Raw genomic sequence first — 26,145 nt, forward strand, 5'->3', positions numbered from 1 at the left:
GGGAACAAGTATTATAAACAGATTTATAGCAATTTTTTTGCTGTAGCCTATTCAAATGCATTATATATAAATAAAATTGCTTATGCTTTGACTGACTGCAGTATATTGGAGGTAATATAGAAAGATTTATTTTAGATTGTGCCTCAGGCCCTCACTGTTCAAGCAGAAAAAAACAGCAGCTCAGCTCTCAGTTTTTCAGATCTGTTAAGTGAGCCACTCAAGAGGTTTTTTTTGAATGAATTAGCATTAAAATGTTCAATAAATGAGAAGACGGTTTGTTTGAGGTAGGACTAGTGGTGGTGTCTTATCATTAGTGAGATGTATTTCTTTAAGAAAGCCGTGTTATTGGTGGGCAGTAAACAGGATGGGCATAGCTATTTGTACAGCTCAAATGTGATGTGACAGAAAGAGCCCAGCTGGGAAAAGTGTGCCACTGCAGCTTTCTTGGCTGAGGGTATTGGGAAATTAAATCTAGTCGAATGAGAAATACCATTATAAACAGACGTGGAAATTAAATCTTTATTTAACCTTTATTCTTGAAAGAAACAGAATTGGCTGAAAGAACAAAATGTTCACTGTTTGCACTGTGAGGCGGGTTTTGTCATGGGCAGGGAAATGTCTGTTTCCATTATTTCTATTGTTTTGTTGCTGTTGCAAGTGTATTTTTTGTGAGCAAATAACCAATGCACAACCAGTAGGTAAAAAAACACTATACAATATTACTGATTCCTGCTAGCCAACTACATTACAGGAGGACAGATAACTAGAAAGGACAGTCACTCCTATGGCAAATCATACTTGTGGTACTAATCAAACAGACTTCCCAGTTCTCACAGCCAATGAGTTCTGTGTACTTTTCAGATTTAAATATTTGTTTTAATAAATTCTTTAATTTTCAAACAGTACTTTGCAAGCACATCACTTTAGGGATTCACAATGCATAGTTTCTTGAATCTCTGTTCTTCAATATTGCACATGTTGTTTTGGACTTTTCCCCATTCGTTTCTCAGTTTTTGGCCAGGGCTCCTTTACTTTTAGTAATAGTACATCTGCTGAATCATTGATTCTTTAATATGATATAATATTTCTTTCTTCAAATGGATGAGTCTATTGAGAACAAATTCTAATTTACAATGACAGCCTGGTCCAAGAGGGTTCCATTAATGTTGCAGAGAAGACAAAGCAGTGAAAGAAATCATACAACTGAAAATGCCCTCAGATAAGAGGGTGAGGATTCAGGTCACCAGGCAGATTATTCTAGTCACTGGCACTATGGCAAACTCAGTAGCTGCTCTTGCAGGGTTCAACCTGATAAAAGTACAAAATACTAACTTGTAAGAGAACTGCAATAAATCATATATCAATGTATATATCAAGAGGAAACTAATTCTGTTGTATGGTTTGTAGTTTCAGTTGGACAACCTATTAACCTTTTAGTCAAATTTCAGAATTTGAAATAATGTGTTCACATTTCTTGTTTAAGTTGTTTATTTGCAATATACTGTTATTGTGTTTGTTGTAAATAGAATTTAAGAAACTAAGACTTCAATTAACTTTGGAGGAAAGAAGTTATGACTGATAAGAGCCAGTTAGCACCTTTCTGCCGTAAGCAGCATTTTGCCATCATCCGTGAGTGAAAAGAGCACTCTTAAGATTAGCTGGATCAGAAACTCTATAGGAACGCATGCGGCACAGTCACAAGTGTAAGGGCTACCGGTGTCATTGTCTTGTTGTAATGCTTAAAAGGGATATGTGCTTGTCAGAGTCTCTAGTATCTCTAAGTGTCCTGTGAAATTGTAACAACCTTCGTACAAGAGAGTACGTTTAAGAGCTTTCTGAATGTCAGTAACATTTGTAAAGATTCTTGATACTGTCTCATACACTTTTACTGTATGACCTCAGATCCTGGAAAATGCTTAATCATGCAGGGGAATGTATCACATAAATGATTCGCTTATAATTCTCCTTGTGAAAAAATACCCATTGTGAAACGGAAAGGGCATTCCAGCTCTTCCAATGACAACCTCCTTTGTGTATTCATTTTACGGCATGAGATGGGGAAGTCTAGATAATTAAGATGGTTTCATTTACTTCACCTCTAATCTCATTCTGCTCAGGATGTGGAGATCCGAACGAACGCTGCCCTGTATCTACCTCAGATCAGCGAGCTCTTAAACAAGGTGCCTCGCCAGATGCTCCTGCTTTTAAAGACAAATGACCTTCTGCGAGGCATCGAGACAACCCTCCAGACCCGAGCCAGCGCCAGCTCCTTCATCAGCATGTCCCGGTGCTGCGTCCGGGCGCTGGCCAGGTACGGCTCGTCTTTTCCTGCTCTTTAAATGTGACACTTCCTGCTTATAGTCCGTCAAAGAGTGGCCGCTATAGGCTGATGATCTCAGCGATTCATTTGCGCACCGTAATCAATTCTTACATCTTTGTCTTTTTACTTTCTGTATTTAATTCGTCTGGTTCATTGCATTGTTGTTCCTTGTTTTAGTTTTTTTTTTAAAGTCTTCATTCGTGCCACCGTTAACTTAATTAAGAACATTTTTTAATGAAAAAAAACAACGATCACTTTATACTATGTGGTGACTGATTATAGCAAGTGTGGGTGCCATTATTTAAAAAAATATAAATATATATATATTTTTTATATAAGCAATATGAAAGGTGTTTATATTAAGAAAACAGCTGGCAGTAAATTAATAAAATGTTTCTAGATTTCACAACTTAACTTAATTTTAAACCACAAGATTATTCCTTGGTTGGTCTTCTTTACACCCACAGCTACTTTCACATTCTGTTATCTGTATTAATATTCCCTAAAGGTTGATCCAGCACAAAGAATGCAAAACCTGTGTGATAATAGTGAGATGATACTGCACTTTCCCCGATGATAAGGAAAAACACATTTCCTAACATTTTAATGAAGAAATATCTGCACTTGAAAATCAGAAACAGACAGGGGAGTATTCAATCACACTGTCTTGCTTTAAAGACTTTCTGCGCTGCACTGGATGATTTGGCACATTGAGTCGGAAAACCTAATGCCAGTGCATCAGCAGTTCTTAATTAAGGTGCATTCCAGTAGTCCACATGATGCAAATGAACAAGCCTTTAAAAAGCACTGAAATCTGGTACATTGGAATTTATGGAGAATTACATGACATATTAAGGTTTCAGCACCAAGGCTAGCACCATCAGGTGAGTCTGATCCCTCAACTGCAGTACAAGACACAGGAAATCTGTACTGCTCTCTGGACTCTAATACAGTATATAGCACACCACACCCACCTTAGCCTGCTTAAGATCTTCTCAGCCACTTCGACACTTTCAACTTCAAAAGGTGAGAAGGTGATAAACAGGTGTTTTTGCTCATGTTAAATGGTTGGTTATAAGGACAGGTGTTATAGCAGGTTTTGCCTTAATGAATTGAGGCAAATGTCATCTTATAAACTGTCCTGACAGAGTTTGAAAATGCACTGTCTGGCCATTGCAGCTGTGATTAAAGATGTTATTAATTTTACTTCCATTTCTTGAAGTGACTTTGGCCTCATTAGAAGACCCTCCTAGTCAGAGGCTTAGCTCTTAGCTCAGGCCTTGAGAACAGACTTGCTCTCATACTGGATACCTACTGCAAACCCTTTTGCCCTTTGCTGACAAAATGAACCCTTTGCCCTTTTTGCTGTATTTTCGGTGTTGCAACTCACAAATTAAATTTTTTTTTTTAAGAAACACTAACTCAACAAAGATGATCTTTTATGATTTTTTCCTCTCGTGCTTTGCAAATATTGAACACCACCAAATCTCTTAAGAGATCTTTTCCATCTTCTCTTTATTTTGAATGAGCTTTTTAAGTGCCCCGGTTTACTCCTTACCTCTCAATTATTAGCCTTCACTTGATGTTTATGAATTTGTTTCAGCATAATGGATTTCTACCTGGCCCTCACAGCGGAATGCACAGGCCCAGTAAGCCTGTGTCAGATAATGAGGTTACAGGTCACTTTCAAGTTATTACGAGCTGAGGGTAACTTGAGAAATATCACTGAATCAAGTCAGAGAAGCTGCTCTAATGTTTACCCTTTTCTCACAGTGGTTTGTAAAATAATTCAATACAAACAAAGCAAGCTGTTTGAGAAACACCGAGGCGTCTGCTCATAGAAGCAAACCTGTATCCCACTTCATCTTTTATCCTCACTGTATGTGTTGGCAAAGATAATAACTAAATCCCAGTAGTTGCAGGATACACAATGCAGTGCTTATGACCCCATTTGCGACCTCCCATTTCACCACTTTATAGAGGCATGACATGTATTTTAATACATCAGAGCTGTAGGAGAGGTAGACCTTTTAGTAAAAGAAATGAGATGTAATACATATTTGGGATTTCAAATGCAAAGCTAACCAAACTCTGGCTTTGTCAATATATTGTTCTTCCCGGCATTTCTAAATTGTCTGAGGAGTGCTGTTTCTGTAGTGGCAAGCCAATCTATATTTTGCTTAAATTAAAACCATAATGCATCTCAAAAGGATATATTTATAAGTCAGCATTCAAAGTGCAGGAAAGTCATGCAGGGACAAAATAGAAAAAAAATCAATTCATGGTAATGATGCGCTTAGAGTGTTTTGAGATTTTCTGAGGTCCTCTCATCCTTCCCTCATCAAGGACTATATTCACAAGGATTCTTGAAAACCAGGGACGAAATAATATGAAAAATGAGAGCTCTAGCATGAGCCCATGATATTATATGCAGAAGGCATTGCAAAGAGATTTTTTCATGTGCAAACTTTTGTAAACGTGTTGTGCAAACAGACCCAAATGTCACAAAGAGTAAGGGGAGATTAATGAGAGAAGTGATAATATAAAATAAATGTTACACTGTAGACTCTACCAGGGGAATCACATGGAAAGTACAGCAGAATAGTATGTAGCAGTACTAATCTATTAAATACATCCTCTAAGATTTATATATATTACCAGGCCGTGGTGTTAATGTTTTGCAGAGGGGTTTTAATATTCGGTAGTTCTGTTTACCTAGCAAATTAGCTATGAACAGCTTCAGAATAAATATGAGGTAGATTGAAAGGTTATGTCAGTTTTAAACTGCTGTTTAAACTATGTTTATATTATTAAAAGTCTAATTAAGATGACAGTTTTGTATTAGTTTAGATTTATCCAAACCCACAAACACCCAGTTAGCATTCTTCATATTTACAAATCTGATTTCCTTTCTTTTTGGTAGGAGTAATCTTGTAAAGCGTAAAGTCTCCCGGTGTGAGGTGGTGTTGTATTCTTGTTCAGCAATGTGACTGTGAGAAGTGTTGTTGGGTCCGAATCAGCCTGCTGGTTCGAGGCAGGAGAGCACAGAGAGGCAAAAATCACCTCCTGAAATCTTGTGGACCCCTAAACTCCAGGTTGTATTTTAAAATGTGTTGCCCTCCTGTTTAGTATTTAACATTAATAATAAAATGCAAATTTTAGGCTTCCGTTGACCAGGCAGTGCATGTCATTGACCTGGGAAGACCTGGCATTTGAATATGTTTCTGAAGGCCGGCGCAGAGTCAACAGAGTGGGCGCTGGGGCGCCGGGCCCCTCCTCCTGCCTTGACAGCTCCGGGCCCCTCAGAGATGGGAGGCAGGAAAGCGTCTCCCACGACACTACGTGGCAGGAATGTGTTCTCAAATTAACTCCTCATCGCTGCCTTTCTCTTCCGGCAGTCGCATTGCAGGAGCTGAAATCTGCCTTGGGTCCTTATCAACAAGGGGTCCTACCAGGCTCATCTTTCCTGGCAAACATGAAAGCGCTTAGCGTCTTCTGCCTGCTGGAGCTGAGGGCAAGGCAGAGAGCACTGCAATGTGATGCAGTACAGTGTGTCCAGCTGGCCTCGCCACCTCTGGGTATCGGAGGTTTATTTCATCTGGATGATGCAAAACAGTAGCTAACACTGAGCATCCCTGGCTTTGAGCTGGCAAGAGAAGCTAATAAACTTTAAAGCTGAGTTTATAATTTATTCATTCGTCTTACACTGTGACAAGATACAAAATGTATTTTTAAAATATTGAGTGGGTCTAATTCTTCTGGCAATTGGACGTGCAGAGGAACGAGGGAATTCCTCCTCTCCTCCAGCAGTCAGTCACGGAGCTCCCACTCCTTCCCCTGTCCAGCCTGCAGGGATGATTCGCTCGGACACATTGAAACATCAGATTTGCATTACTTCCTTGTCACAGTCCCCTTGCTTTTATTCTGAGCCATAGTAGAACATGACAAAGTGAGCACAGGCCCTCCTGGGCTGTGATGTTTTAACACACAGCTACACAAACCTGCTCTTTCAACTGAAATCATTGTTCTGTCCTCCTGGGATTAAAAGCATGTGGCTTTTTCTGATTTCATTTCCATTAAATAGATAAGTTATTCAATTGAGTTTATGTCTTTCCCAAATGAACTATTTCCAAACTAGCTAATTTCACTTTTACTCCAGAATCTATTAGAAAAGAAGCATTGTTTTGCTAATAATATATGTTGAAACTCCATTGAATCACTGGAAAATCGATGATATTCTTCCCTAAAATAAAAACCTGAGTAAAGGGTTCTGGTACAATAACTGAAAGTAAAAATATTAACATTGTATGGAAAATTGTGCACAAACAATTTGCTATTAAAATTACTGTATGTTTTTGTCTGTTTTCTGAAGAAATCCAAGAGGCCTAAAATGCTAATTTTAAGCTATTGTTGTCATTTTGAAGATCTGAGTCAACACAAACTTTCTAGCCTAAAGCGAGGGTCTACTCAGATCAAACCTGTATATACAGGGCATGATTTTAATCAGTCAGTTCTGTGATACATCATTTTTTTGTAGCCTTAGTGATGCCTTAACCACTTACCACATGAAAAAAAATCTACAGTCCTGAAAATCTGCCTTGTTGTCAATCTAAGGCCCTACCTGACAGATACTTGAAGTACAGAGCTATTAGCAACCACAATATTTAACAAACTGTATCAGGACAAGGAGACTATTTCCATTCTGAAAGAGGTCATGTAACCAAATAATACTTGTGCAGCAAGAAATCAAAGAAACACACTGAATATCAAAATGTAAGCACTAAGTCAAATTACCAATACTAATGAGAAAAACACATTTCTTTATTTTATATTGCATTGAATTTCATGTTCAGAATTTGTAAAGATAAAGAATATTTCTTTCCATGTTCAATTCTTAAAGCTTAACAAATAACCCCCTAAAGACCATCTTCGTTCAGTCATGTTATGTATTTTATAGTTTTTAATACTATCATAGCACTCTGGGGTTTACATGCGTATACGCCTTCGCCACTGCTGCTTCAGGTCAGCCCCACACCCCTGGGGACTCAAACCCAGGCCTCCGGCATCACTAAACAGGGATCCAGCCAGCTGAGCTAAAGGGAGATCTCCCTTAAGCCTGGTGGCTGAGGTTCCTACTATCCACAGGGAAGGGCGGTGACATCACCGCGCTGGTAAGCCGGCTCAAACAACCTGTAATGTCCGCCGTATTACAGTCTGTGGAAGCCGGCTTACCAGCATGGTGACGTCACCACCCTTCCCTGAGGATAGCAGGGACCTCAGCCGCCGGGTTGAAGGGAGATCTCCCTTTAGCTCAGCTGGCTGGATCCCTGTTGAGTGATGCCGGAGGCCTGGGTTTGAGTCCCCAGCGGTGGGGGACTGACCTAAGGCAGCAGCAGCAGGGGTGCATACCCATGTGAACCTGCGAGTGCTACACTATTAAGGAAATGATTTGATATGATGCTTCTAAGTGACATTAGCACTAGGTTTCCAGAACTTTTTTAACCCCAGAATGCAGCTCAAGAGAGGAGTGCATGCTACTGTATTAAAGAAAGCTGAAGAAAGTAAACGATTAGGAGGTATCATTAGTTTACCTTTGACTGCATGTTCAAATATCGAGGAAGGTTTTATTCCCTACTGACCTATCTACTAAAGCGCAAAGGTCTGATTGACAGTAGTGCTACATAGCCTAGTGACAGAACGTGTTAGTGAAGATTCTCCCCTAAATTTCTCTCTTTTCTCTCTGTATCACAGGCATAAAAAGAATAAATGTGTGTCCACATACAGAAGAATGAAAATTACCTTCTCGGAAACATTCACCCTCTGGCAAATCGATGTATATGAACTCTTTCTGAGGATTAGGGGTTCAACACTAGGAAAATGGATCGTTAGCTTGATGTGCCTGTTTCACTATGTGCATTGAGTCAGACTGGTACTGTAGTGTATGTTTTTCTGTTCCAGGAAACAGTCCTCCATTCTAACTGCTCTCACAGACTGTTTTAATACTTTACCTCACTATTTGTACTTTCCAAAACACAGAATTTGAACTGTGGCTTTCCCTCATCATGTACTGAAATGCACTGTCTGAATAAATATTTTTTCCTATGCAGATCTGCAGTATTTGTTATGATAATGACACTGGTCATTTAATAGTTTTCAGTACTGTTTTTCTGAAGTGTTATGACTATGTAACTGCATTATTAAGTAACATTTAGCAATTATAATAAAAACCTTTGCTTACACGTCTGTATTCTATGTGAAATGGCTCATCATCGTTGGTTTATTTTGCACTTCATCATTAAGGATTTACAAATTAGTAACTTACATGCGTTATCATATCATAATTTGTTATCATATTGTAAAATAGCAGAAATCAATTTGATTACTTTGCTTAGCTATATACAGTAAGAAAGGAAAACTGTTAAACTTATTTTTGGCTTTAATTGATCTGCAATTAAATACACATTTAACCATATACCTTAAGGAAAAATATAAGACAAACACTGTAGAGGTTAAATTTTATAAGAATGTAAGAAGGGTTAGAAATGACCCAGATTGTCTTTAAAAGTTTGAGGATCTTTGTTATTCTTCTGCAGTATTATACCATCGAAGTCTCTCTCAGTATTGGAACTTGTTGCTATCCTTGTGTAATTGCAGGAATTACATTTGTCATTTGATAGGTTTTGGTTTGAATCAGATATGTTGAATCAACATATGTTGACATTCTTGTATTTTCTATAAGTTGTAATGTTAAGAAATAAAAACAGCAAACTCTGAAATCAAGCACAAAAGAGAAATATATAGTAAAGTAGTAAAGTACAGTATGTTTAATTTCTAAAATTAAAACTTCTTAGCTTGTTGTTGGTTTATCTCTCTTAATGGCAGTCTTCTCTGATAAACTGCATTCTCAAATGACAGAGAGTCATGTTGCATTTGAAAAAAAGCTCAAGAAAAAAGTATTTTATTTCAGAATCTGTTTACTGGGCACGTTGTGTGATGGGACAGTTGGTCAGCATTTGAAAATGGAACAAAAATAAAATTCTTAAACACAAAGCATATTTATACAATTTCCTGCAACGTACTATAGATGCACTGTTTTGTGAATTTTGTATTTTGTGTAAGTGCTGTCATTCCATGCTATAAAATGACCTAATGTCAGATGGGGTTTATTTCCTGGTGTCCCCCCAATAGAAATTTGCACACACCTTCTGCACCCCGTACTGGACAGGTGCTGTGATCTGCGATGGGCTCTGAATGCCCTAGTCTACACATGTTTGTTGCCCAGACACATCTGTGCCCTCATGGGCAGGGTCACGTGAAGCTGGGAGTGCAGTAGTCATTGTTAACAGAGCCCCAATGCTCCATGCTCACTGGCACCCTTCCAAACTGATCTGGGCAACAGGCAATGCCCCTGTCTCCCAATATCCTGGAGAAGGCATGCTCTCTCCAAGTGCACCCTCCTTGCAATGTCAAAGCATTCAAGTTTATTGTCTCCATGCAAAGGGCAAAAGTGGCAGCTCTAACCCATTGTCCCCCAGTGAATCCAGCAGTTGTGACTGGTTGGTCATTTCTGCTTGTCTGAGTGTCTTACTCGCCCACTCAAGAAGTGCTGACAGTCCTTTCTGAATAGATGATTTTTTACTGCGACAGCTCAGGGTATTCAAGACCTGTTACCTTTGGGTCTCCTCCCTGTATTCCACATCACCAACCCTCGGGAACCTGTCGTCTCACTGTCCTGTCATGCTCAGCAGTAGCTTGAGTCAGACACCATACTGCAGCTGATGAAGGCTTCTACCTGAACCACTGGTAAGAGTTACAATGCTTTTACAGCAGGACTCTGCCAGCTTTGGCTGACACAAGCATAAATCCTCTGCAGGAAGAAGGTACTCCTATTAGATGACCCTATCATCCTAGGATTTACTTTTGATTCAACACAGGACAATGTTCTTCACTGGTTGCAAGTAATGAAGGAGGCGTTATGTCTGTTTGGTTCTTTGCAGTCCAGAAGGCAGAGGCTCTGTCCTGCTCCTGAGGCTGTAGCACAACCTCTTCCTATCCTAGCTGAACGCCCAGGGATCTTGCCATGGATATTGCCATGGCACTGAGGTTCTGGGGGGTCAGACGTACAGGTTCAGTAAAGGAGAACCCAGCCACAGGCCCTCATTCTGGAGCCCCATTGTCTCCGCCCACTTCAAAACTCTGCCTCCTTGGCCCCTCCTTCCAACCTAGTTGGCCTAGACTGGATTTGGGGAATACACAGCAGAGGTTCTACACATATCCAAAGATATAAGGCTTAATTATACACCTATAGATGTGTTCTGAATATTGTACTTTAAAATTAACTAGTTTTTCTGACTGTTGAAATCAAGGCCATATCTACCTACTACTGTACATAACGAACCCGATCCTGTGATTAACTGTCATCACATAACCCCGACTATAACCCTTTTATGTTAGCTCTACTGTAACTAATTCCACCTTTTACCATATTGAAATCTCCAAATTTTGCATTTCATCCTTATTAGTTTCTTTGTGCTTTTATCCATTTATAACCTTATCAAATCATAGATTAGAAAAATATGATTTAAGCCAAATAAGTTGCTTATATTAGTGTTCTTACATTAATGCTACTGCAAAAATGTTTCTAAAAGATTTTTAATAGTATCACTTTTGGGTTATGCTGCTGTCCAGTGGTCCATTCACCCTACTGCTGTAGGTCTAACAAGTGGGCTGGCATGTCATTAAGCTGTGGAGTCCAATAGTCCTGCACCAAAGCTGCACTGATTCCTGGGCTGTATTTCCCAGACACCGAAGAATCAGCAAATAAGAGACCTTATCACTTTCCCTAGATCTTAATTATAGTTGACCTTTGAAGGGAAACGTAACATGAGTTTTAGACCAATGTCTGGATGAAATAAAAAATCCATCCATCTTGATCAGAGCAAAAGGCCCAGAGCTGCCAAATTTAATCATGTAAGTAATGACACAGTCCTCTTCCTTGTTTTTTGGCAAGACCGCAAATGCGTAAAGGTTATTCAAGGTGTATGCGTGGTATTTTTCAAATTCACTGTGCCATATGTTATTATACATACTTACTTAAATTAGAGCTAGATACAGTGATAACATACAATGATCAAATAAAAATATAATGTAGCTGCAGCACCAGGGGAAGCAAGTAGAATCTGTGCTTCCTTTTACAGATGCTCCAACAGAACAGATGCTTTGAAGAGTGCAGTCTGAGTTCTGCTGTTCAGACGTGGAGGGTTCGAGTCTGGCTTATGTCAGCTGACCAAGACTGGGATTTCCCAAGGGGTGGCACACAATGGGCTGAGCTTCACTGGGACTGGTTGAGTTTGTGTCATTAGGAATATCCTCAACAAATTGTTTGTGAGAGCTACACCACTGCACCAGTGAATGATACAGTTCTAGAGGAAGCTCATTAGGAAGCAGGGCGGATGATCATGTGTCAAAAGATTGCTCGTCAGCTCAGCACAAGGCGTGTCACAGAAACGTGACAGAAACGTGACTCAAATACTTGGTGATGCCAGATTGTGAGGGCTCAAAAAATTGTTGGTGGTCACATTTTTTTCTGGCAAACAATGGTTAATATTCTTGATACACCACATTCATGACAGGCGTACAGCACAAATCCTTGTTATCTAGATCATAAATAGACTTAATTTCTAATTTTGTTAAGATTCTACAAAGAATAATGGGATTGTAGGTTCCGTCAGCGGTTTCATTATGCACTCAGAAATCAGAAATCATGGTGGAAAATGAAGAATACTTACCAGACAGTACAGAATATTTTTAAATTAAAATGCAGAGATATATGTGCCATTGGGTTCTTAATTCAAAGAGAAATCACAGTGCTGAGACTGCGAAGAGAGAATCAATGTGCTTTTGCGTTCATTTCAGGAAGAAAAGAGTGTTGTACCATCATCGAAAACAAAGCATTTAATTCCCTTCTTTAATCCAGATTGAGTCTGGTGCAGGATTTGCCTCAAAAAGTTTACCGTTTCACTTATAAAGATATAAGCTTCACATATCAACTATTCATATACTCCCATATTTGGTAGTGAGGTGATTTATAAAGAGAACATATGGTATTGAAGGCATTTAGATTTTATAAGTTTATGGACCTGCCAAGATACTGATAACAGACCTAAGACAAAAGACATGCACAGGTGTACAGTATATCCATACTTGATTCCCTCTGTCCCCAGCAGCACCTAGTATGGAATACATATGTCTCTGTCTGCTAGTGTACTGTCCTCAATTTCATCGAGATACAATCACATTTAGGATCACTTAATCTGAAAGTCATATCCCTGTTAAGATGCATTATTCAGGACCCTATGCAGACAGCAGAATCCGGAAGGGAGTGAACAGACACGGGGAGGAGACGAGGAACTGGGCTGGTAGACGAACAGGGGGGCGTGACGAAGGTGCGCAGGTGCTCGGGGGGGGCGTGGTCCAGGCAAAACAATCAAAGGAAATCCTTAGGGAAAAAACCAGAGTGAAGTCCAACAGCCGTGAAATCCAGGAGACGAAAACAAAAACACAGTTAAAAGCCGGAACGGGATCTGTATCAAGGACGGGGAATGAAAACGATTAACGGGACCAGGCGCTCCAATTCCCGGACTCGGCTGGTTCCGGACGCCGATAGGAGGCCTGTGCCCTCGAGCCGTGGACGTAGGGCGACTCGGTGGTAGGCGGGCCTCCGGGTGTCCGTGTTCCAATGCAGAACTAAAATGTGAAAGAGCCAGAGCGCCCTTAAGGGCGAGGGATTACAATCGTGACAATCCCTGAGCAATATTAAAAATTACTGAGGCTGTATCCCTTAATATAAATTTAATGGTCAGTTCCAACAAGGTCAGACCCATTGCCACTTTGTGTTTCTTGCAATTGTTTCAGTTTTACAGATGGATAATATTTCACAGCATTGCACATGTCATGATTTTACCATGATTTTACCATGTGTTAATGTGTTAATAACAAGACAGACCTTACTGATATCCAATCTCAAAGAGTACCATTGCATTTGTTGATGTTACAGTATTTTTTACTTTGAGTTAAATGGTGAAGCCTCCGGATTAAGAAAGGAATTTAATTAACATCACCTAAAAACCACATTACAAAACATAAGCTGTAGATGAGATTTATTAAAGGTTCAAGCTGTGGCAATTGGAGTAAAGCAGCTGAAGCAATTTTAAACAAGAGTGCAGTGAACATTTTTAAGCACCACTAAATGAAAAGTAGAAAAGAAAGGAGATTGATAAACTCTGAAATCAGTATGCATTTGTATAGAGACCTTTTCAAGGTTTGCTGCAAATGTTTTGCAGACTGTAATCCATCAGAATGCTGACAGAAATGCATACCACTGTCTCATTATTGTAGTGTCTAGCGTTTACAAGATCAAACAATACTAGACTTGAAGGTGTATTAATTATTCCAAGTACTTGGCTGTCGTCAAATCGGTTTGCTGTTAAGCCATCAGGCAGTCATGTCTAAGGAACCATTGTAAAGATAAAGTGCAAAAGACATGACAGAACCTTGATAATTGCTCTCCTACTGCCATTATGTATTAATATGAGAAATAGCCTAGTCCTTTCATTAAAAAACATCTGTTAGTGTTAGCTTACACTGTCACCCAAATGCCTGATTTGGTTTTAAAGCAATATACCAAAAGCAAATAATAAAATCAATTCACAGTGTACTATTTGCATGAATGTGGGGATTTACTGTACTTGCCCCTTTAAAAAATATATCTAGATGAGTTAAATACACAACTAACACAGTGATGTTTGCTGTATTTCTATAGTATGAAAGATCACTCGTTATTGTAAAGAGATTTTGAACAATATCTAAATATGTCCTGTGTGCATGTGCCAGATGATTGTAAGTTTGGATACATCTATTTCCAAGCCAGAAGGCAAGCTGTGGCAAGGCCAGCAATTCTTCTGTCAAGGTTAAAGGCTGTTATTCAAAGAAAAATTGCTGTCATTTTGCTTGATTTTTGAGTCACGTCTGTTCAGAAACTTGATCTGATTCTTGGTATTGTGAGCCCATTATGGGCTCAGTAAGCACACAACAGTTATAATGACCAAGTACTGTAGATGGAACCCAACTGTTATCTGAAAATATTACTTGTCAATATCACACAGCAAATTGGCAACATTCCCAAATTAAACCAATTTTCCATTTCTGAGTTACTTATTGTCTTATTACAGCTTGCTTTAAGATGGGATGCACTTTAGGAATCAGGATGCTCACAATTCACAGGGGTTCTTTCAGAACAGTTTAGTGTGCAGTGGGCATCACCGGACGTCCCCTTTAAAAGGCTGAAGAGTGGTTATCAATAACTCTATTTGGTTTTCGAATCCAAGGTGCAGTGCATAATACATCAAGCACAGTGACCAAGTATAAAGCTTTCCCTGTTATTTTACATTTAGGTGCAACAAATCTACATTATTGAAGCAAACACTGTAACTAACACTGGAGTTGCAGAGTAATCTTTGCATTAAACCTTTTATGTCTATGTATTCATCCATCACCATATTAATAAATGATACCTGAAGAAGCCTTCACAGCCGAAACGTTGTTTTCCCTCTTCTCTTTTCAGCATGGAATAAACCTATTACTTGTTCCTTTGTATATTAATATGATGTCACAAACCAGAAGTACTTTGGTAAATTTGAACATTTCTTGTAATGAACCGTATAGAAAAAATCCTTTAGAATTAATTATGTGAGACTTTATTTAGATGTATACAGTACCAGCAAGTTTTGAAAAGTATTCAAACACTTAGTACCTTTGTTCTTTGCTTTAGGGTTTTGTGGAGTGTTACTGTACATCTCCAGATATAGGCCTTGAATGCTGTTATCCTTGATTTTAAAATCAGGAATAAGGAGGTTGTGAGTTCAGCACGAGTGGTGATTTCAATGTGTCACAACTCCTAGGGGGCGGCGTGGTGGCGGAGTGGTCAGCAGTGCTGCCTCTCGGTGCTGGAGCCTGGGTTTGATTACTGGGGGCTGTCAGTGTGGAGTCTGCATGTTCTCCCCTTGTTCATGTGGGTTTTTTTAACCACAGTCCAAAGACATACCGGTAGGTTAACTGGCTTCTGTAAAACTGGCCCTGGTGTGAGCGTGTCTGTGTGCCTGCCCTGCAGTGGACCCATGTCCTGTCCAGGGTGGATCACACCTTGGCTCCATTGCTTATTCCCTGCTGTCCACCGCAGTCCTGTAGTGGGTCAAGTCATTTTGACAATGGAGGGATGGCCGAATGGATAGATGGCAGAATTTTACTAAAGGAACTTCTACTTGATTCTTTTCTGAGTTGTGGAGCTGTTTGCCATGAGAGGAGGCCAGTCTGCCTGTCTAGCTTGGTGGCTAGTTGGAACCTTTGGCTGGTTTCTTCAATATACTGATAGATTGTTTGAAATGCACTTTACAGCACGGTGATGTCACAGTGAAAACATTGTCACATTATGATCCAGACGTCAAGCCATGTTGCCATTGCTGCAGGAAAGCAATGGTGTACGCAGCATTGTGGCATAAATGAAAAAGAGATGTTTCAGGGTACAAATCATGCCAAAAAGGACTTAGGATTGTAAAAAAATAAATCCTCTATGAATAGGGCCTTTTACACACTTCATAGTTTACAGTATATACTGTACACCTTACCTTTGTAAGGTCAAACATTTTTGACCTTTCTATCCAATGGCTTACAGGTGCAGTTGGAGTTTGTAATATATCCATCAAGAATTCAAGTCGTTGTAACTGAAACACTTTGTCTCAGTTTAAGGCATTTTCATCTGCAAATAAACAACTTGTTCCAGCACACCTGTCAAAATCAGTAGGTAGATATAGTGGAAAAGAGCTTATTTGTCGTGAACGTGTCTAAAAGTGTTCAGAAGCTTACTACCTGGGAACTGCTGGGTCATGTCAAATGACTAATACTGACAAAAATAATAAAGGCTGTTAAATATGTAATAGCCAGTCTGTGCAGCATAAGGTCAGATAAAATGGGTGCCTGCCTCACATTATAACACATCTTGATGATACAGTATGTACTGTATCACATATGTGAATGGCTTGTTCTGGAGTTTCACCCATGTTGTTTAACACTTTGTAATGCTAAAAAATCAGTGTGGATTATTAACGACGATTGAATTACTTGTGAATTAAATATCAACCACAATGCAAACAACTAGCTGCAAAGCAGCTTCATACTATAAGTGCCCATAATCTTTGGTATAAATTGTGAATTCTAATAGAATAACAAGAGATGTAAGAATACTGATGTGATACTGTTGATCATGTCTGGTAAAGGGGAACTGTAAGTTTCAGCTGGATATTATTAGGTAGGGACCAGATTTCATTTTGAAGATTTCACATTCTTAATTACCAGCACACCTCTCAGCAGCTGCAGGAATCTTACAGGTGAAGCTGCGAAGCAGTGATGAATATCTGAGTTTTAGTTTTGTTCTTAAAGGAAAAAGGATGCTGTACAATAACAAATGAGAAAGAGGCAGATGGGAATAGCGAGTTATGAATGGAGAAAGTGACAGGGGAATGAGGTAACTGGAACAGAGGAAATGTAGTTACCTCGATTCACATTTGTCAAATTCCCCCAGAACCAGAGATGAGTGTGGAAGTTAGATATATGATCTGATTTCAGAATTGCAGTAGTGGAACTGTCAAAGAATGGTGGTTAAATGCCATTACCTTAACATTCCAGGGGACTTATATTGTACAGTATACTGTATGACTTGGTGGCACAGAGGCGTCAGGACTTAAATACATATTTTTAAGTTCAATAGCACTAATAATAATAGTTTGGAGTTGGATGTTTCATGTATTGGAATCCCCATCAATATTCTCAGCACTGCCTTGCATGAGAATGTCAGACACACATGATGGGCTTAGCACTATCTGTAAAGGTAATGCATTTTTTATTAACCTGAGATGACCCTGATGTAAAATTAATACAAGTCCCATTGTTAGAGTTATATCGTTTAACTTACAATGGAACCAGATAGAAAAAATTACACTAAAACACACTCCATCATCACTTAAATTGAGAAAGGGTAGAGCATGAATGAATCTGACACTTTGTTGTTTGCTTCTGCGCAGATGATCAACATTGTCCAAAAAGTTTATGTAAATGTACAATCACAGAAGTGGAAATGCGGGCTTTGAGATCCTTCATATACTTTTTATAAGTCATCTAACAGGCCAGCAGCTCCGACTCCGAATCGTTTAAGAATGCTGACCAGCCAGGTGCTAGAATTCAGAGCCCCGGAGGGTCGATCTCCACTTGTTCTTTGCTCTAACTGATACTTAAACATCCCGCAACACCGTCCTGCTCTAAACACTCTAGGCTACTGCAGTCAGCACAGAGGAAATTTCCGACTGGGCGACAGTTAATTCATTGTCAGAGGACGTGGTGAGCCCTCCATCCTGCGAGCAGCCTGCAGCAGAGCGGATCTGGGACATGTGAATGATGGCTTTCAAGTCAGCTCTGATAGATCTCTCAGTCTCCTGGGAGGAATTTAAAACTATCAATAAGAAGCAGTGCACAGTTCCCCACAGTGACATACCCTCTGGGACACACTTTGCCCTCACTCTGCATAGCCAAAGGGTGGGAAGGGTAGGTTTACTTGCAAAACATTATTAATCTGATAAAGCTGTTATCTCCTTTAAAAGACACACATAAGTAATTCCTTCCCTAAGGCTGGGCACTGCTGCATGGAAAGCAGCTCTCCAACCCTGTTACTGGAGCAACAGAGGAGGGCTGATAAGCAAATGAAATGCATTTGTACATGGAGCTTCATACAGCATGTGAGCTGACATCCCATAATATCGACATCCTGTGGCTTCCTCAAGCTTGTATTTTAATGCAAAACGAACAGCACCTGATTGAAAAAACCAAATTGAACAGTACAGGTTTGAATAATGATCTTTTAACTAGTTCATACTTTTCTGTGTGGTTCACAAGATTGCTGTATCATGTAATCTGTCTATGCCACGAGATTTCTCTGGAAGTCACAGTATCTTAAGGAAGATAATCCACACAGAGATCTGAGAAACAAGAGCACGTTCTACTAATTTGTCTTAATGTACCATATCATGTAAGCTTGTGTGCACATTTTTTTTACTTGCCTTTTATTAACTATTTTTTTGCAGTTTCTATGTGACATACAGCCATAGAGCAAAATAGGACTGCTTATTTAATCAGCCTGCTTCACTGTGTGGTAGAGAGAGAGCAACGTAGTACTCTGGAATGTGATGCTTCTCATTTGGAAGGTAAGCTTCCTTAGTGTGAGTATCCCAAAGCTTGCAACACAATAGAAAATTCCAGATACCCAGGATAAGTATTTTTGTAACACAAACAGAAGGCTGTCAAATTTCTTCCAGTGGAATATTTAATCTGGACCATTAAATTGCTTGGATACGATCTTGCTTTGCAACACATTTCTTAAGAAAAAGGGACAAGGATAAATAGTGTGAATTTAAATTTGGTATACGACTGTACATGCATTTAGCTTTTATACACATAGTACCTATTTTGAAGTTCAAAGATTTGAACATTTTCATTTTCTTAAACACACAATTCTCACACTGTGAACATGCACAATTACCTTAAATACTACCATCTACATTAATAGGATTTGTGGTTGATACTGAAGAGTTTTTATGGTGCTTGGTTTGTAATCAGCCACAGATGCATAGGCCTGGATTCACACAGCACACTATGAAAAGTAAAATGCAGAGTGGGGAATCAATGGAGTATTATTTTCTGTGCTTTTCAACTGCCAGTCATTTCTGTGTGGTTTGTCGAGCTCTATTGATTGAAATGTTTTGTACTGAGTCTTTTCCATTTAACTTCTCTTCTGTTGTTCAGTTTTTTTTCCTGTAAAACGAGGAATGGGAAATACATGAAGGTGTTTTGTTATTTCATCTGGCAAGACTGTAATAATTGTAGAGCTTTTGGCTTGAAAAGCTTTCCTCTCTCAGAAATTCACCCCCACTGAACGTCGTATTACAACGTCAGAGGTGTGAGTGAGCAATTGCTGATGTTACAGTGTACAGTATGTCACTTACAGGGTAGACACCAGGGTGCTGCAGTCTTGCAGTACTTAGATTCTGGGTTCAATTCTGCATTTTATGGTCTTCTGTGTGGAGTTTGCTTGTTCCCCTCAGACCACATCTGTTTTCTCTCGTGTCCACTCACCTTCCATAGACGAGCTGGCTGGGTCGGGACATGAGATGAACTGGTGTCCAATCCAGGTAGCAGTCACTCCTTACGCACTGTGAATCCAGGATCGATTCGGTGTTGTCACTGCCATACCACCACTGCCAGGAAGAACAAAGACTGGATATCATTTAGTACAATCGACAAAAACAGCGCACAGTAACTAAAAGAAAAGCAATGCAAGGAACAGTCTAAAGAAACACTATGTCATGGTTTAATCACAGCTTGCCAGCCTTTCCCATGCTTAACTAAACTTGACTTCACTTTACCCAGGGTGTCTGGCCTCTTGCAAGGGGAATGAGTGCTTATTAGTAATTGCATAGTTTGACCAGGGAACAGGGAGTGTAGTTTGTATCAGCATTTGTCAGCATGTATCAGCAGCAAAGGAAAAAGTAAAGGTTACCGTAGTCCCACACTGCAAACCAGAAAAAAAGAAAAAACACTACTGTACGTTTCAGCTGTTGAGCCTCTTCCAGTAGCTTTAATTCAGATGTCCCTGAATGTGTCACTTGAGTAGTTTGCACAGACTCACGTTTGAAGTGGGGAGGCACGGCGGCATTGCTGCCCCACAGCTCTTTGTTTCCAGCCTGTGACACCTTGTGTGTGGAGTATGAATGTTCTTCCTGTGGCCACGTGGTTTTTATTTCCAGTTGCCCAGAGACATGCTGGCCCTGTTAATTGGCATGTGGGTGTGCATGCACTGCGATGGGCAGCCTTGTGCCCGGAGCCTGGCCGGTCAGGCTGCCACTCGCTGCAGCCCTGCAGCAGACAGGGTGAGTATTGAAAGCGGATGGATGTTTTGAGGTGCATGGATCACAATGTCCTGACAGCAGACAGGCATTTTAAGTCGGTTCCCACTTACGTTTTAATTTTTAACAAACAACTACATGAAATAGTGCGGATATTTCAGTGTCTCATAAACTATCATAATTGTTCAGTTTTTCTAGTTAGCAGTTCCATAAAAACAGATAAATGGCTTATTCCATCTTTTACTGCCGCAGTGTTAGTATTGCAAACGTATGCTGCTCTTCTTCCTTGAGATTCTCTGTGCAATTCATTTGCAGTTTACTGCCAAATAGTTGAAGGTTATATGAAGTCATTTATGTAGTCTTCAGTAAAAGTCTGCATTACTGATGAAGAAAGAGCCGTGCTTTAGAAACTACCCCTTTTCCCCTTTATTTCCAGGTTCAAGTATAACTTGTGAAATCTATAGAATCTAAGCTGAGCGGATAATTAAAGAGATGATGAAACACCAGCATTTTCTCACAGTGGAGCTGACAAGTACATGATTAATACTAATGCATACCACTAAATGAACCGAGCGTGTTACAATTCTTGCAGCAAAACCAATTTGACCCAGTGCAGCGCACTCGTTATATGAAATGATGAGTTCTTTGAATATAACCTATCCTCCGCTTAAATTATGATCAAAGATAAAATATTAGGTTATAATATAGAAATCACAGTGTATAATAGACATTATAATTAAAGGTCACCTGGCATCAGAGTTTGACGAAAACGGAACATTTTTGCAGGTCTAACTCCTTTTTCCAAGCTTTCGGCTCCTGTTTTTGTTAGGTTGCAAAACAAGCCCTGTACAGATCTGAAATTCACCTGATTCTTTTCTCTCATTGTTTGCTGTGTAATTGTTCATAGTTGTTCCATTCAACACATTTTAATGGTATTTCAAACTAAATCTTTTACAATTTAAATTACAGTTCACATTAAAATGACTAAAAACTGAGCATTGTGGTTGGAAGGAAGACCATGTTTACAAAAAAACTCACAAACTTTGATATATTGTACCTTTTTTAAAATTGCATGCAACATATTCAGTATTATATAGTAGTACTGTTCTTTTTTTGACAAAACTCAGTTTACTTTTTTATACAATATATTGCAAATGATACAGTAAAGTCCAAATCCCTTGCTTCATATTAATTTCTTATGCAAAAAAAGTAATAACATTTCTATAAAGGTTTTAATAGGGAAACAATAAATAAAACTGGCCTCAAAAGTGAGAAACAAATGTTTCAGGTGAAACGTTGACCTATGTCTTACAAGTCATTGTGTTAACCCAAGATTTGATAGTAGAGGATAAGGCTGAATCAAAGTAAATTAAGATTCATTTGACAACAGGTGAGTTCAAGTGAAATGTGGGATTCTGCTCATTTTTAAATCCACACAAATTTCCTTATTAAGAATATAGTGCAATAAGTGTCACTGTCACAATTTCAGTGACACTTCAATGATTACTTTAAAACTTAAAAATAACTGGATTTGTTTTTGCTTTTGCTTAAATTTGAGATTGGCTGTGATTCCGATGATCCAACTGCACTGACAGCTTGTCCTTCTCAGTTCTGAAAGACCTCAAATCAGAGTCCAGTTGTTTTTCCCTGTGATTTGAGAATTCTGTGATCTCCTGAGAGTCCCAGAGACAATGCTTTTTTAAACTCTAATTAATGACTCCTTGGTTTGCTTTGCTCCGTATAAGCCTGCTTTTTAATTAACTTTTCCCAATCAATAGAATCAAAGACGAGGTGAGAGAAACTGTTGTCAGAGATCGCCTTCAAATGCCAATAGCTGTGTATTATCCTCCCAGCCTTGTGCCTGTCATCTGGCCATTGTAAAGCAGCTGGCTATGTCTGCTTTCACAAATGATGTCAAAGGCAAGTAACTAGTCTCCTTTGATGATAGATCATAGCAAAGTGTGCAATATACAATGTCATAGTATGCAAAATGAATTTTGACGGGCTTATCATTCAAAGATTTGAGCTTGAAATTTAAAAGTTTGAACATGTTAAAAAAGATGCAATTAACCATATTTCTATTTGTATAGCTTGTTTAACTCCAGTGAATTGTTTGTGCAGGACTTTGCGGGTTTTAAGTATGAAGAATCATAGGACAGGATTAATGAGGACAATACATTCCTGTTGGAATTTGCATTTGATCTATTCTATTCTGTCTTGTTGATTTATTGAAGTATTTCAGCAGTGTTTTCCCCATTGTGTTCTCTCTTACCCTTATAATAGTACACAAGCTATTCTAGCAGATTAGTAGTATTGTGTGTGCTCCTTGTTCCTTTGTCCAAATTGTACACCATGTGTAGGCCTGCATTTTTGGAGCTGTCTTTCTGCTACCATGCAGAAAGTTCTTCCTCTGGACTGGGGTAGAAAATTTGTCTCATTTCTTCTCTCCACAGGTTCCTCTTCTGAGCTGGCAGAGAATGTCACAGCGTCTGTTCCCCTGCGTGATAGGTGAGGTTAATACACTCGTTTATTCTCACAGCTGCTCAATTCAGTGGTTTTACAGTGGTTATTCTGCATGGAGATTTTTTTTTCCATTTCTGTGTTACTCCACCTATCTTTTTTCACCAAAGAGAAAGCTATACTAATCTCATACAGCTCCATGATCCTAATAAGAAAACAGTGGAATGGTGTACATCCACAGCCATTTTAATACACACTAACACATACTGCATAATTTTAAAATAGGAAATTCCATATGGCTGCTTTCATACTTGTTTAACATTGTACTGCAAACAGTTACATCTGATCAGCACGCTGTAATATACAGTAGATTAAAATATCAAATGTATCAACACATCAGAATGAAAATTTAAATATAAAACATACACATTAACAATACAAGTGGCAAAATAGGGCACAGACGATAGTGGCTTGGCCTTATTAGTAATTCACAGCTTTGAGAAATTATTTCACACATTTTCATTTTTGTAATTAATGTAGTACAACACGAATCGTTGTTAGTAGCAGTGTTTTTCCCAATTTCCATCACTGCCCTGCACTCTGGTATTTTTAGCTTTTAAAATCTGAAAAAGATGAGAAAGTGTATTTGTGGAAGAAAGAATCAAGCTCTGAAACAACAGCAGAGAAGACTCAAGAGCAGCTGGGCTGTAGTCACTGGAAAGTATTCAATATTGTATTAAAATGTGCACATCAAACTACTACATGATAGACTTCTGAACCTACAGTATATACAGTACAGTAACAGAATTTCTTGTTTTCCTTGATTAGGGTGAATCCATGACAGAAAAAAAAACATATAATCAAATCTGTAAGGCTCTAACACATTTTATTGCATTAACTAATGAAAGAATTAATTGCCCAAATGTAAAACCTTGAGATGGAAATATGTGTTCTTTGCCAATAATTCTGCTTCTTCTCAATTTGATGATAACAGTAATGGTGATGATAATAAACTGGCACCTTGTTGTAAATAGCTCAGCTAATATTTTCTTTCCTTCCAATGGTATATGCACAGATTCAGGAAATCTGATCATTTTGCTCTCTAGGTTCAGCTATTTGGAGGATTCCTGAATGTTTTGCATTCATTTTTTATGAAACTAGCAGAAATACAATATTAATACTATGCAAAAGAAAGGCTAGAGACAGATAACCCGACAAGCATCATGAAATTTAAATGTATATTTATAGTATATTCATAAAATGCATTCTTCATACAGTATATTAATGTTCACTATAAGACAAAGATAATATTGCTTTCTCTTTAATTTTAATAGTGTGTGTTACTTTTATGACAGATTTGATTTGTACATATATTTCTTATTAATTTAACTAATTGCCTTTAAATGTAAAAGCTCAGAATGAATCCATTATGGGCAAATCAAGATGCATTATTTATATTCCCTTACTTCGATGAGCCTTCATCTTCCTCAGGGAATGACGATGCTAAGTAAAAAAGCAGTATGGGGGAATTGTGCTAAATTGCTGTCCCTGAATATTTTTTAAAAGCTGCCCTTTAATGTAAATGTATCATTAACCCTTCCAGTTGCTAATGGGTTTTTATTTTATGTTGTTTGATAAGATGATGCATCCTGTCCCTTAAAGAGCTAAACCCTGGCACTAAGTACTGCTTGGAGACAGAGCGTGAAAGTGTCCAGGAGCCAGAAGGAGAGAGCAAGGTAGAAGCTAAAGGCTAATGGGAAGTCAGACCACAGACAGGAAGTCATCGAAGGCTTCACTTCATACAGGAATCCAAAACCTGGGCAACAGGCCACCTCTCATTTCACACCCCGAAATCCCAGAGATAGTAATTTGTCTTACCTTCTAAGTAAACTATTACACTGGAACTAACTTCTTACAACAGTAGTTCCTGGAAAATGATGTTGACCTGGCATCTCTCTGAAGCTCACTGTCCTTATCTAGTCAGAACTGTGCTGTCAGGGAAAGGGAACAGTGCTCTACCACGCACAGTATAAGGCTCTGTTAAAACATGCTGCTTACAGGGAAAAAGCTTTTAAGCCCTTACAGACCTCTCTGATTGACTGGATCTTTCACATCCCAGAGTGAGAGACCTGAATACAAAGCTAATGATCCCTTTGTGTATGGAGGTTATTTTCTTTATGCATTACCTATTTCCTAATTTATCTTTAAATTTGATGGTTGCAAAAACAGAAGTGTACTTTTGCTTAAATGCCAACATGAGGGTTCTTATATAAGATGTGATTGTCATATCCCTGGTTTTAGTAGCAGGAGTCAAAGCACATTTTATAATAAAGAAATAAGAAATAATAAAGAGATAGTATAGAGGCTGGTTGTTGCAGTGATCTTTCTCACAGTGATCCAGTACAGCTCTAAAAATCTGATGTCTCCTAGTATTTGGGAGAAGGTTTAACACGTTAAGTTGCAGTCAGTCATCCCCAGCATACAGTATCAATCATGATTATAAAAGGTAGAGAAATGTTGGTCGTTTTTGGAAAGCAATAGAAAAAGCATATTTGTGATTGCAGAGGATTGAACAGGAGATAAATATACCTTCCTTGGTTCATTTTTATGTCTAGAAGACGTAGACCAAGTTCACAAAACATCACGGCACAGAAAACTTTGTTTACAATGGAATCTTGTCATATGGTTTGAAATACTTCTGCTGCCTTTGTCGATGAAAATAATATTCTGAAGCTTGTGTGTTTGAAAATGTGCATCTATAGCGTTGTTTGTGTTCTCCTGTATTATCTGCCAATCATTTTAGGAGTAGCAAAGCCCTTACTGGTACAGACACACCTCTGGCTTTCATATACTTTCTTCAAGACAAGAGCCATTTATTGAGACAATTTGCTTCACCAGTAGTCAGTTTAGATGGTCACAATACTTTGAATCTGTTGCAAGTTAAAATGTGTGCAGGATCAATTGAGTCGGGGTTCTGAGACATCCTTGGTACCAGTGTTCATTAGGAGGTACTTCTTGTCTGGCTGCGCTCCCAGACGGTAATGCAGCTTTCACAGCCAGTCTGATGTCTTTCCAGCTGCTGCTTCCAACAGATTTCTAATGGCTTCCTGCTTTCACTGTTCCCACCCTCCCTCGGGTATTTAGCCTACTAAGAATGGTCTGTCTGCTGCAAAACCTCTGTAACCGACCTCATCTAACACAGACTGCTGTCGCGCTGAAAGCCTCCTTTTAGGTGCTCACATTTACTAAAGTTGATTTGCATCTCTCACTTCCATTCTGTGCTTAAATGTACTGTATAAAACGTGGGTAAAACCAATTCTGTCATCCTTTGACCAGGGCAACTTGAAAATATACACCTTG

General features: G+C 38.9%; 1 protein-coding gene across 4 annotated transcripts in view; it reads left to right on the top strand.

Annotated features, from left to right (window-relative positions):
* adck1 (aarF domain containing kinase 1) overlaps positions 1-8,557 on the top strand; it is a 152,651-nt gene extending 144,094 nt beyond the window's left edge. For all 4 annotated transcript variants that reach the window (XM_015350419.2, XM_069192976.1, XM_015350420.2 and 1 more), the window contains 2 exons: positions 2,118-2,311; positions 8,072-8,557. In XM_015350419.2, the coding sequence (XP_015205905.1) occupies positions 2,118-2,311; positions 8,072-8,240 (363 nt within the window). In that variant the 3' untranslated portion in view covers positions 8,241-8,557. The remainder of the gene's footprint in view (positions 1-2,117; positions 2,312-8,071) is intronic.
* The last annotated feature ends 17,588 nt before the right edge of the window (positions 8,558-26,145 follow it).

The sequence above is a fragment of the Lepisosteus oculatus genome, chromosome 8 (genome assembly GCF_040954835.1).
Source record: "Lepisosteus oculatus isolate fLepOcu1 chromosome 8, fLepOcu1.hap2, whole genome shotgun sequence".
In the NCBI taxonomy this organism is placed as follows: domain Eukaryota; kingdom Metazoa; phylum Chordata; class Actinopteri; order Semionotiformes; family Lepisosteidae; genus Lepisosteus; species Lepisosteus oculatus.